The sequence below is a fragment of the Kryptolebias marmoratus genome, linkage group LG9 (genome assembly GCF_001649575.2).
Source record: "Kryptolebias marmoratus isolate JLee-2015 linkage group LG9, ASM164957v2, whole genome shotgun sequence".
NCBI lineage: Eukaryota > Metazoa > Chordata > Actinopteri > Cyprinodontiformes > Rivulidae > Kryptolebias > Kryptolebias marmoratus.
The window spans coordinates 27,703,423-27,717,087 of NC_051438.1; the positions used below are offsets into that span (position 1 = coordinate 27,703,423).

Sequence of the window (13,665 nt, forward strand, 5' to 3'; positions counted from 1 at the left end):
CTGAGTCTGGGTCCACCTCAGTCTGGGTCCAGGTGAGTCTGAGACCTGCTGAGTCTGGATCCAGGTGAATCTGGGTCCACCTGAGTCTGAGACCAGGTAAGTCTGAGACCACCTGAGTCTGGGTTCAGGTGAGTTCGAGACCAGGTGAGTTTGGGTCCACCTCAGTCTGGGTCCAGGTGAGTCTGAGACCACCTGAGTATGAGACTAGGTGAGTATGAGACTAGGTGAGTCTGGGACCAGGTGAGTCTGGGTCCAGGTGAGTCTGGGTCCACCTGAGTCTGAGACCACCTGAGTATGAGACCAGGTGAGTCTGGGTCCACCTCAGTCTGGGTCCAGGTGAGTTCGAGACCAGGTGGGTCTGGGTCCACCTGAGTCTGGGTCCAGGTGAGTCTGAGACCTGCTGAGTCTGGGACCAGGTGAGTCTGGGACCAGGTGAGTCTGGGTCCAGGTGAGTCTGGGACCAGGTGAGTCTGGGTCCAGGTGAGTCTGGGACCAGGTGAGTCTGGGTTCACCTGAGTCTGGGTCCAGAATGAATGAGATGTTTTGCTAACAGACATGCTTCACAGATCTGTGTTGGGATCACTCTCAGCTTCTGCCACCCCTAATTTAAGCCATTTCTTGTGTTTTCATGGTTAGCTGAGGCGGCCATTTTAAATCGAGTCGACTCAATGATTACGTTTTATTTAAATTCAGTTCAGGAGATATTTCACTAACAGACAGACGAACCGGTTTTCCTTGTTGTTCCGGTTCTGTTGGATCCGGTTTTTATTAGAACCTGCAGCCTGAAGCGTCACAAACTGGAGGTTTTCCTCCCGTTCAGGAGATATTTTGCTAACAGGTGGATTTAAATCGAGGTTCTGTTCTGTTCGGCTCGGTCCGCCCCGGGAGAGTCAGGGAACAGCAGGGCTGTGAGTTCTGACCCGAGCCCGTCAGAAAGAAAAAGGATTTTTGTTTTTAAACTTTTATTTCTAAAGAATCTTTTCTTGTTTTATTAGAGCTGCTTGGAGCTGAAGAATTTAAAAAATTATCTTTTTTTCTTCAGATATTAACTGTTTGGATCTTTGAATCATTTCAAACGTTCAGGAAACGTTTTAGCTGCGTTCTCAGAAACTGTTTTTATCTTTGAACGCTTCGGCTGTCAGACTCATCTTTCAGAAAATAAAATTATTTATTTTAAAATAAAAAGAAACCAAAGATCCGACTCGTGGCTGAAATGATAAAACGAGGAAGGACCCGGACAGAGACAAACAGACCAGCGAGCAGATGACCGGGTTTTAAAGGCAGAGGGTCATTAAGGGAAGTGGGCACAGGTGAGTGATTACTGACCAGGGGCAGGTGGAGATGGGCGGGGCAAAAAAACAGGTGACTGAGTGAAGACAGGAAGCAGAAACTAAACAGGAAAACAATAAACCCAAATCCTGACAATGAAAACAGAATTAATTCATTCATTCGTTCATTCATTCATTCATTCACTCATTCATTCATTTCTTCATTCATTCATTCATTCACTCATTCATTCATTCATTTGTTCATTCATTCATTCATTCGTTCATTCATTCATACGTTCATACCTTCATTCATTCATTCCTTCATTTGTTCATTCATTCATTTCTTTCATTCATTCGTTCATTCATTCATTTGTTCATTCATTCATTCACTCATTCATTCACTCGTTCGTTCATTCATTCATTCACTCATTCATTCATTCATTTGTTCATTCATTCATTCATTCGTTCATTCATTCATACGTTCATACCTTCATTCATTCATTCCTTCATTTGTTCATTCATTCATTTCTTTCATTCATTCGTTCATTCATTCATTTGTTCATTCATTCATTCATTCATTCCTTTATGCATTCGTTCATTTATTCATTCATTTATTCATTCATTCCTTCATTCATTTATTCATTCATTCATTCATTCCTTTCATTCATTCATTCATTCATTCATTCATTTATTCATTCATTCATTCCTTCATTCATTCATTCCTTCATTTGTTCATTCCTTCATTTGTTCATTCATTCATTCATTCCTTCATTTGTTCCTTCATTCATCCATTGATTGATTGATTCATTCATTCATTTGATCTCCTCTGAGTTTCTGTCAGAACTTTATTCCATCAAACTGTTAAATGAGAGGAAAAATAGTTTTGTTTTAAATGTTTATTTTGTTGTTATTTGTGTTTGTTTTTGGGCATCGGACAATAAAGTTTTATTTTATCTGATCTTACTGATCTATTATTAAAACAAACTGGTTTAATGTGAAGTTATAACAACAAGAAGGTCATTAAAGTTCATCATTCAGCCCTGAAAGGTAAATAAACACAAAAACCTTTATTTTCTGGATGTGTTGCCTCTAATTAGATTCAGATTCTTTTAATTTTACATTTAAAAATTGTTGACATTAACCGAGTTCAGTCAAACTTTGTATTGAAACGTTTCATCCAGCAGGTGGCGCTGTGTAACAACTTTTAACAGCTTCTTTTATTTGATCAACATTTAATCCAAATAATCCGCCTCAGGATGATCCGGAGGAGGATGGATGAGACAGAAAAATAAAGTTTCTGATTCTGAAACTTTCTGGAAACATGAACTGATTATAGGTTTAAAAAGGAAAAATAGAAAATTCATTTTTTTTAATGAACTTGGTGGCGTTTTAAATGTTTTAAATGTGCGAAGGAAGTAAAACCTGAACTTTCTGATCTCCATCAGCATCTCCTGCCTCCTGAAGGTGTTTAATGAAGACCTCAGGCCGGGGGGAGGGAGGGGGGACAGCCCAGGGAACAGCCGTCCAATGGGATCCTGGATGGGAGGGGGTTCAGTTCTGAACTTCCAGAGGAGAGTGTGAGGAGCGTCTGCGCCGTTCCACCTCCTCCTCCTCCTCCTCCTCCTCCTCCTTCTCCGCGCGCTCCGCTCCGCTCCTCTCCTCTCCTCTCCGCGCAGTAACTCTGGATGAACTCCATCTGTAAGGAACTTTATTCTCCTCCTTTTTTGTTGTTGTTTTTAATTCGGAGCAAACTTAAACGAGCCTTTTCCGTCCTGAACGCGCCGCTTTGGGAAGTTTGACGGGAAACTTTTCCTGCAGGAATCTGATTTTTTTTTTTTTTTCCTGGCTGGATCGGGAGTTTGCTGGACTCCTCCGCGCGCCGCTGTCTGGATCAGTCAGGATGCTTTAGTGGAGCTTACGCGCCAGCGGCACCACCATGGCGCGCGCAGCTCGCTCTCAGCGCATCTTCCTGCTCCTCCTGTGCGCTCTGGCTCGGTGCGCGGCGTCCGGCCAGGTCCGCCAAGAGTTCCGGGTCCCGGAGGAGCAGCCGGTGGGGACCTACGTGGGCACCGTGGAGACCAGGCCCGGCTTCAGCTACCGCTTCAGCGAGAGCCACCAACTTTTCTCCATCAACGGCTCCACGGGGCTGATCTCCACCTCCGCGCTGATCGACAGGGAGGTCCTGCAGAGTGATGTCATTAACGTGGTGGTGCTGTCCAGCCAGCCCACCTACCCCACCGAGGTCCGGATCCTGGTTCTGGACATCAACGACAACTCCCCTGTGTTCCCGGACGCGTCCATCGTGGTGTCCTTTAAGGAGGACGCCAGCAGCGGGAGGCAGGTGATCCTGGACACGGCCACGGACTCAGACATCGGGACGAACGGAGTGGACCACACCACCTACAGGATCGTGAAAGGCAACGAGCAGAGGCGGTTCCGCCTGGATATTACAGTCAACCCCAGCGGGGAGGGGGCATTCCTGCACCTCGTCTCCACCGGGGGCTTGGACAGGGAGGTCACCCCCTCCTACCAGCTCCTCATCCAAGTGGAGGACAAAGGAGAGCCCAAAAAGTTTGGCTACCTGCAAGTAAACGTCACCATTCAGGACATAAATGACAACCCCCCCACCTTCGAGCAGGACCAGTATCAGGCCAGCGTGTTTGAGGATGCCGCGGTGGGCTCCAGCATCCTGCAGATCACGGCTTCGGATCAGGACGAGGGGGCCAACGCTGAGATCAGGTACTACCTGGATGAGGGGACGCCGTTCCAAATTGACCCCAAAGCGGGCACCATCGTTATAAAAGAGGGTTTGGATTATGAGAGTAAGAAGGAGTACTCCCTGACCATCCACGCTGTGGACAACGGCGTCCCGTCTCTGTCCGGCCGGGCCGAGGCCACCATCAGACTTGTAGATGTGAACGACAACGACCCCGTTGTGAAGTTCAGGTACTTCCCCACGTCCTCCAAGTTCGCCTCCGTGGACGAAAACGCCCAGATCGGCACCGTGGTGGCTCTGCTCACCGTATCCGACACGGACTCGCCCGCCGCGAACGGCAACATTTCCGTCTCGATCCTGGGAGGCAACGAGCAGAGGCACTTCGAGGTGCACACGTCTCCCGTGCCCAACCTGAGCCTCATCAGGGTGGCCAGCGTGCTGGACAGGGAGAGGATTTCCTCCTACAACCTGACCGTGTCCGTGTCCGACAACGGCAAACCCGTGGCCAGGTCCTCGTTTGCCAGTCTGGTCATTTTTGTGAATGACATCAACGACCACCCCCCCATCTTTCAGGAAGCTCTGTACCGAGTGGATATCAGTGAAGACATCCCAAAAGGCAGCTACATTAAAGGGGTTTCTGCTACAGATGGGGATTCTGGGCAGAATGCCAACCTGCGGTACTCGCTGGTGTCTGGAAACACTTTGGGCTGGTTCTCCATCAGTGAAAACAGCGGTCTGGTTACCAGCGCCGCTTTGCTGGATCGGGAAATAGCAGCTGAGATTGTGCTCAACATCAGCGCCAAAGACCAGGGCCTGCAGCCCAAGATCTCTTACACCAAACTGATCATCAACATCACAGACGTGAACGACCGGGTGCCCACGTTCACGCAGAGCACCTATCACGTCTCTCTGGTGGAGCACGCTCCCGCCGGCACCGAGCTGGCGCTGCTTTCCGCTTCGGACGATGACCTCGGGGCCAACGGGACCATCCGGTTCTCGTTCGACGCAGAGACGTCGGCCGGCGCCCAGGAGCTGTTCCGGCTGGACGCTGCGACGGGCCGACTGAGCACGGCCGCGGAGCTCGACAGGGAGCAGCGGGCCTCGTTCCTGCTCCACGTCCGCGCCGCAGACGCAGGCCGCCCCCCCCTGCACTCTGTCGGAAAAGTCAACATCACCCTTTGGGACATCAACGACAACAGGCCCGTTTTCTATCCAGTGCAGTATTTCGCCAACGTGAAAGAAAACGAGCCCTCGGGTTCTTATGTAACGACCGTTTCAGCCACAGACCCTGACTTGGGCCGAAACGGCACAGTGAAATATATAATTACAGCTGGAGACACGTCTAAATTCCGCATCAACAGCAACACGGGGAGAATTACCACGCTCGTGTCCTTAGACAGAGAGGAGAAAACAGCTTACCAGCTGCAGGTGACGGCAGCAGACGGGGGAGGCCTGCGCTCCAACACCCAGGCCATCGTGACGGTGACTGTCTTGGACACGCAGGACAACCCGCCCGTCTTCGCTCAGAAGGTCTACAGCTTTGTCATGTTTGAAAACGTGGCCGCCGGGACCGTCATAGGGCTGGTGTCGGCCACCACTGTCGATCTGAACACGAACATCTCATATCTGATCACCTCGGGGGATCAGAGGGGGCTCTTTGCTGTAAACGGCGCCGGTCAGATCGTAGCGTCCAGTCAGATAGACCGGGAGGAGCAAGGGTTTTATCAGCTAAAAGTCGTAGCCAGAGCCGGGGAGATCACAGGAGAAGCATTTGTCAACATAACCGTGAAGGACTTAAACGACAATGCGCCTCATTTTATTCACTCTGTGGAGCACGTGAGCGCTGTAGAGAACTGGAGCACGGGTCATGTGATATTCCAGGCCAAAGCGTCGGATCCGGACGAAGGTCCCAATGGCGCCGTGGTGTACAGCCTCAGAGAAAACCCCAAGGGCCTGTTTCACATCCACGAGAAGCACGGCCTGATCACGCTGACCGGCCCGCTGGAGGTCACGACCAGTTCCTACGAGATCGAAGTCGTGGCGTCGGACACGGGCGTCCCCCAGCTCGCTTCCAGCCTCGTCCTGATCGTCAGCGTTTACGACGTCAACGACAACTCGCCCGTGTTCAGCCAGCTCTCGTACGAGGTCGTCATCCTGGAGTCCGAGCCCGTCAACAGCAGGTTCTTTAAAGTGGAGGCCACAGACAGAGACTCGGGGCTGAACGGGGAGATTATGTACGACATAAGTGGCGGCAACACCCGGGATGTGTTCGGCATTTTCCCCGACGGGCAGTTATACATCAAAGCCGAGCTGGACAGAGAAATCCAGGACAGGTACGACTTGGTGGTCGTGGCCAAAGACAGAGCTGTGGAGCCCCTGAGTGCCTCTGTCAACGTCAGCGTGATCCTGGATGACGTGAACGACAACCGTCCTCTCTTCAACAGCACCAATTACGTGTTTCATTTTGAGGAGGAGCAGAGAAGGGGGTCGCTTGTTGGACAGGTTTTCGCCGAGGATAAAGACTTTGGCCCCAACAGTGAGGTCAGATACACGTTCGAGACGCCGCAGCCCAACTTCGAGCTGAACGCCGTCACGGGGGAGCTGACCAGCACGCTGAAGCTGGATCGCGAGTCGCTCATGAGACAAAGAGGCGCCGCCGTGTTCAGCTTCGTGGTCGTCTCATCCGACCAGGGTCTCCCCAAGCCCCTCAGAGACCAGGCCAAAGTGCAAGTTTACATTCAAGACATCAACGACAACCCGCCTAAATTCACCAAAGACATTTACCAGGCCTCCATCTCTGAGTCGGCCCAAAACATGACTCAGCTGCTGCGGGTCTCTGCCTCCGATGTGGATGAGAACAAAAACGGACTGGTTCATTATCGCATTGTTGAAGGCAATGACGAGGCCCAGTTTGTGATCGATGGCAGCTCTGGACAGGTGACTCTAATCGGAAAGCTCGACTACGAAATGACATCTTCTTACTCTCTGAAAATCATTGCTTTTGACGCCGGAGCCGTGCCTCTGTCTTCCTCCTGCATGCTGAGCATCAGCATCCTGGATGAAAACGACAACTCCCCCTCCTTCCCCAAGTCCTCGCTGTCTGTGGACGTCCTGGAGAACATGAGGATCGGGGAGCTGGTGGCCTCTGTGACCGCCACGGACGCGGACTCGGGTCAGAACGCAGACATCACGTACAGCATCACAGCCACCAACAATCACGGCACGTTCAGCATCAGCCCCAACACCGGCAGCATTTTCCTGGTTAAAAAGCTGGACTTTGAAACGCAGTCGCTGTACAAACTGAACGTCACGGCGAAAGACGGCGGCAGACTGCCCCGGTCCTCGTCCATACCCGTGGTTATTCACGTCCGGGATTTCAACGACAACCCTCCCATATTCGCTCCTGGAGACATTTTTAAATCCATCCCTGAAAACCTCCCCATCTCTGCCTCGGTCATGACCATCGCAGCGCACGACACGGACGCAGACATCAACGGGCAGCTGGAGTACTCCATCGTTCAGCAGGTTCCTCGGGGGAACCACTTCAGCATCGACCCGAGCTCTGGGCTCATTTACACCAACAGGGAAATAGACCGGGAGTTTTCCAACCTGTTCGAGCTGACCGTCAAAGCCACTGATCAGGCGGTTCCGGTTGAATTTCGCAGATTTGCCCTGAAAAACGTCACAATATGGGTCACGGACCTGAACGACAACGTCCCCACGTTCGTGTCCCAGAATGCACTTGTTGCCGAGCCCAACATCGTCATCGGCTCCATCCTGACAACCGTGGTGGCCTTGGACCCGGACGATGGGGCCAACGGGGAGGTGGAGTACGAGCTCCTGGAGGGCGACTCGGACACCTTCATCATGGACAGGTACAGCGGAGACATTCGCCTGGCTTCGCAGCTCGTCCCGTCCCGGCTCGTGTACACCCTCACCGTGTCGGCCACCGACCACGGCACCGACCGCAAGACCTCCAGAACCGAGCTCACCATCATCCTGGAGGGCGTGGACGGGCCCGTTTTCTCTCAGCCCAAATACATCACCATCCTGAAAGAAGGCCAGCCGCCGGGCACCAACGTCATCTCCCTGGGCGCCTCGAGTCCCCGAGGCTCTGCAACCAAAGTGGAGTATTTCATTGTGGCCGTGCGCAGCGACGGGAAAGCTGCCGGCCGCCTTTTCACCATCGGCCGCCACACAGGAGTGATACAGACGGCCGCGGAGCTGGACAGAGAGCAAGGGTCGGACCTGTACCTGGTGGACGTGTACGCCATCGAGATGGACGCCAGCCAGCCCCGAACGCAGCGTGCTGAGGTTAGTACATCGCTGACTGTCTTCTCCTCTGCAGGTGTCGCGTTACGCACCGTCGCTCTGTTTCAGCTTCAGCTCATCGTTTCTTTGATATGTTTTTGGGGAAATTAATGAAACAAGATCGAGGTTTGAGTCACCGAGCCACCGTTCCCATTTCTTCTCGTTAATATTTTCCTGACGCGTGGCTCTGTGTTGTGTTAATTCGCAGGAGTAAGACGGTCTTTGTTCTTCGGCGCCGTGTCTTTATTGTTCCTGTTTCCAAAAATACCCTCAACAATAACAGTTCATCTCGAAAGCGTCTGTTTTAATATCTGAGCTGATAGGAAATGTGCTCCTCTCTTGTCTTCAGTGGTTATGAGAGGGTGCACTTTTCTTTTCGTTTTGTTTTAAATATATTTCCTCACTGCAGGGAGAAATCATTCCCAGCTGTTTCAGTTTCGAGGCTCGCGGTCGTCCCCTCAGGTAGAGCAGAAAACAGAGAGCCTTTCTGAGGGTCTTTTCGTGCAGGTATGCGTCATCGGTGCCAGGATTACGTTGAGCCTCGGCGCCCGCGGCTGTTTGGGCGCCGGGGTGGTCTTTGGGTGCCTTCGTACCACCAGGAAGTGCTCCACAGGCAATAAGCTGCCATCGAAACTGGGTGACCTCTTCAGACTTTATGAAACGATGCTGATGTCAGAGGGAGAGTTTGTTTTATTCCATGCATCTTTTTCTCGAGTTGAATGAAAACCAAATGTGACTCTGTATTACTTGGGTAAAGATTGAAGATGGCTTCTTATTTCTAAGTGTTAGGAAGCCTGATTTGTGTGACTTCACTTAATAAAACTCCCCGCTGTGAAGCGAAGTGTTTAGGATTAGCAGGAAACCTTTTTCCAAACAGAAATTCGATACAGAAATGACTCTGATGCATGAGTAATCGAGGGTTTTTTGGTAAAGTTAACAGAAAAGTTTGCATTAAGTGTCTCGTTTTGCCTGGAGACGGTTCAGTCTTTGACATTTCAAGGCTCTGTCCTTCATGAGACGGAGGAACTCAAACGCAGGTTGGTGTCGGTGGCGTTCGTGTCCTCTCTGTTTCTGAAAGCACAGCGTGGCACCGGAGTGTAAACCGTCGGACTTAGACTAATGTTTATCCAGGGGGAGTGTTTACACACCAGATACCCAGTAGCAACTGGGGGATTACTTCCATCCCTGAGGTTGCGACCCTTTCACGTTCTCAGCTTCCCGTTTTTCTCCATTGATTGGATGCATGAGGGGAACCTGGCCCGCTTCCCTCCGCCGCGCGGGATGTGTGATGTTTACGAAACCCTCGAACACAAAGACCATGTTTTATCAACGGTTCGGGATCTGAAACAGCTTCCTCGTTGGTTACCGCCGTCAGCTGAGCGGTCGGACAGTCGTATTCGAAGCGACGTTTCTTAAATGTTTTTCGAATGACTTAATTACCCAGAGCTCTTCCTTCCGCTGGTTTGGGGGAAATTAAAAACTCTCCTGGCATCCGTTTCATCCATTGTTGCTGAAGGATCTGCAGCGTTAAAGGGGATGTTTTTTTATTTCGCTCAAAAAGTTTTGACTCATCACATCTTGTATTGCTTTTGTTCGGACACACACACATACTAACGCTGGATAAATTCCCATCTTTTGGTTCCTGTTTTTGGCCTTCGGCCGTGCGACACCACATGTTTCTCATCAACCTAGAATCACTGAACCGAGGTTTACGTGTCACCTTCCAGCGTCTGACTCAGCTTCGGTTGGTCCGTTTCCAAACGAACGACAGAAAGATGGCCGCTGTCGCAGATTATTATCCAATTAGCCACTGATACGGTTTGTTCCAGGGGTTGATTGGTTCTGATCAGTCGTCCTACAGCACCACTTTAAACCCTTTTACTTCCAAGGGGAAAGTGTTTATAATTTGTATTTGTGAGCAGAAAGTTGACTTAATTAATTCCTTTTTTTATGGATGTATTGAAGCAGAGATGTCCTGACTTTGGGCTGATGGGGTTGATCTGTTTGGAACCAAAGATGGACAAACGTGTGCGTGGATAAAAAGAACCAGGGATTCTTTTTTAAAAGACTTGCTGAAATCCAAACACCTCCTGCCGTTGTTTGGGTCGTGTCTCTAAGAACCAGAGTGAAATATGACAGACTCTGTTCTCCGCCAATAAATGAACTCTTATCAGGTCCCGTTGCTCTCTGAGCTCCTCAGATCGATCCGGTAAACACTGATCATACGAGCCGAGTCTCAAACATCTTTATTTCCTCATTTCGAATGTCCCGTTTCTTCGTGCTCTTTGAACATTTTCTCTAAACTTTGACTCGGCTCACAAATATCTGTCAAAGGAACGCTCGGCCTTTAACGTCGTCCTGCAGGACCCAACATGGCTGCAGGGAAACCCGGTTTTCCTCTCCTTCCTCCTTCCCTTTAGCAGCTCCAGCTGTTTTCCTTAAACTCGCTGAAGAGCTGTTTTTATCTGTTTTCCTCTCAGAGCCCCTTGTTGCCCCCCCGCCCCCCTCCAGCACATTGTTCCTCGTCGGAGGTAAACACGGTGGAGGGCTTCCACAGGCCGCCCTTTGTTTTGCCTTTTCACGGCTGAAACTCTGCAGGCTTTTGTTGTTCTTTTGTCCATCGGCTTGCCTTGGCAGATTTAGGGGCGCTATGGGTGCCGCCCCAATCTGCCCTCCTTTACCCTCCCATCCTCTCTGCTGCGAGCTGATCTGAATAAATCATCTGTAGAGTCGAATCAGAGATTTAAACTCAGGGTTTTACTCAGGGACACTTCAACATGGCTGCTGCCAGGAATCAAACCCCCGGCTCTCTCAGTGGAGAGGCGCCTGCTCTAACCGCTGATCCACAGCCGCCCAGAAGAAGAAACACAGTGTGAACTCTGAGCACCGAAGAAGCTGAAACTGACTCGTTACAGCTAATATAAGCAGAACACCAGCTAACAGCTAAAAGAAGCCAAAAAAGTAGCTAAATGCTAAAAGTAGCAAAAAAGCTAAGAGTAACGAAAGGCTAACCGAAAGCTAAAGTAACACAAGGGCAGCTTAAAGCTAAATGTAGCAAAAGACTAAAAAGAGCAAAACAGAAGCTAATAGCTAAAAAAAGCAAATCACTAGCTAAAAGTAGGTAAAGGCTAACTAGAAGCTAAATGTAGCAAAAGCTAGCTAAAACTAAAGGGAGCAGAACAATAAAAGGAGAAGAAAAGTAGCTAAAAGGTAAAATGGACAGTAGTAGGCTAGCTGAAAGTAGCAAGGGGCTAGCTGAAACAAAACATAGCAACAAAACACAAGCTAAAAGCTAAACTTAGCAGTAGTTTTAGTGTAGAAGTGGGACGAGGACAAATCCGTCTTTTCTCCTGCAGCTTTTGGACGTCACTGAGGGGAAGCGCAGAGCTTAAACCAGTGTGACCTTTGACCTTTGCGTTGTTTATTTCACTTCTTATTTTTGTGTCGCTGCATCTCTTTATTTAAACCTGTTCGTGTCTCTTCAGATTTAGAAATAAAAGCCTCGCCTCCAAACAAACCCTGAACTCTGTTAATTTAGCGTCTCAGTCTCCCTCCTTCGTAACGCGGTGACGCTGCAGCGATTCAGGCGTCCGAGGCGGTTCTGCCGAAAAGACGAAAAGAAACCCAAAACCCGAGCAGCCAGCCAGGTCAGCGAGCCAGCAGAAGAAGGTCATGTACAGCTGGATGATACGATACGGAGGATGGTTTTTGTGTGTTTGTGTGTGAGAGCATTAATATAAGCTGAAGTGTTGATGACAGCAGTTTCCAGGGAAAGGTCAACTGTTGTTGCAGATGGCTCCGTGAGCTCTGCGTGTCTTTGAGTCCAAGCAAACATTCGGTCCGGGCTGAGCTCTTAGATTTCATGCTTCACAGCAGATGAGTTTAACAAGAGAAACTGCATTTCTGTAGAAAATATGAATGCTGAGTTCTGAAAGGCTGTGCTAAAGAAGCTGAACGTGAGCTGAAAGCTAAATGTGGCAAAAAAGAAACCTGAAAGCAAAAAGTAGTAAATCGCAAACTAAATGTGTCAAACTGCTAATTGAGAGCTTAAAGTAGCAAAATGCTAACAAAATAAGCTAACAAAATAATTGCTAAAAGAAACAAAGGGTTAGCTGAATTTAGCAAATCGTTAGCTTTGAACTAAAATAAACATTAGCACAATTAGCATTAGCAGTACCAGGGTTAGCGTTAGTAGAATTAGCCGTAGTAGAAATGATACTAGTAGCTTAGCAGCAGTAGTACTAGCATTAGCAGAATTAGCATTAGCAGTTGTAGCGTTAGCAGAAGTATGTCGAAGTAGGTTTTAAAGAGAACAATGTTTTTGAAGGATGTGAAAAGAAAAAAACAAAGGTCTTAGCATCCGTCTGCTAATAGATGAATGGCTAAAAGTAAACAGAAATTAGTTAGATTTCCTAAAACGTACAGAAAAAAAAAAATAAAAACGAAAGAAAACAACAGTCTGAGTCGGCTTTCACACAGGAAGAGGAGCAAACTGCATCCCTGGGTGTTAGAACGTTCTTTTCCAATTAAAGCTCTTTAGTGACGGTTGCGACGCACCGGTCATGAACGAGGCTGTAAATCAGTCAGTAATCTGGCCGTCGAAGAGGCGTGGCCTCTGCGCGGCGCGGCGCTCCTCTCCTCGTAGGTGGTCCCTGTGGGTCGGGGGTTGAACCTGCGGTGAACCTGGCCTCAGACCGTCTGAGCGTTTTACGACCTGGACAAACCTGGATAAACACTCAGTTGTGCGTGGATACGTGCACAGCACCCAGGTGCTGCCAAGAACATGGCAGTGAGCGCGGAAAGTCTGACGCTGACGGCGTGGACCTAACAGATTCTGATGATCCGTGGCGTTCTATAACTGTCTTTGAAGAGGACTTGACCCATGAGTCCAACCTGGTTCTGAAAGGTTAGAACCTTGTTGTTTCTTTGTTCCGTCAACGATGGAAGACAAGAGATGGAACTGAACCTGAAAAAGGTTTGGAGACAAATACGACCGTTCGCCGCGCGTCGTTTGTGGCGAGCCGAGCGGCCGTGGCGCGGCGACCCCGCCATGCTCCGCACCGGACAGGTTGGAGACGTTATTTCCACAAATTCTATTCTTACATACGGGCAGAGCTCCCAAGTCTGGCAGCTCTGCGGTTGACTCTCTGCCCCTGTGCGAAGCCAGCGTGGGACCTCGGGGTTAGAATAATAAACCGCTCGCCGCCGCCGCCGCCGCTCGGCGTCACCGGGTTTGTTTTCACGGCAGAGATACGCTCCTCTGGACTTCCACTGTCACGGCTGAACCGGGCCGGATGTCGGGGACTACTCTCAGCTACTACCGCTCCAAAGTTCAGCTCAGTGTCTGTAAAACTGACTGAGGTGTAGCTG

At 49.7% G+C, this 13,665-nt stretch overlaps 1 protein-coding gene across 1 annotated transcript in view; it reads left to right on the forward strand.

Moving 5' to 3' along the window:
* Nucleotides 1–2,875: 2,875 nt before the first annotated feature.
* Nucleotides 2,876–13,665, forward strand: part of LOC108249952 (protocadherin Fat 4) — a 91,584-nt gene continuing 80,794 nt past the window's right edge. Inside the window, exon 1 of the mRNA XM_037977269.1 lies at nt 2,876–8,298. Within this exon, the coding sequence (XP_037833197.1) occupies nt 3,205–8,298 (5,094 nt within the window). The 5' untranslated portion in view covers nt 2,876–3,204. The remainder of the gene's footprint in view (nt 8,299–13,665) is intronic.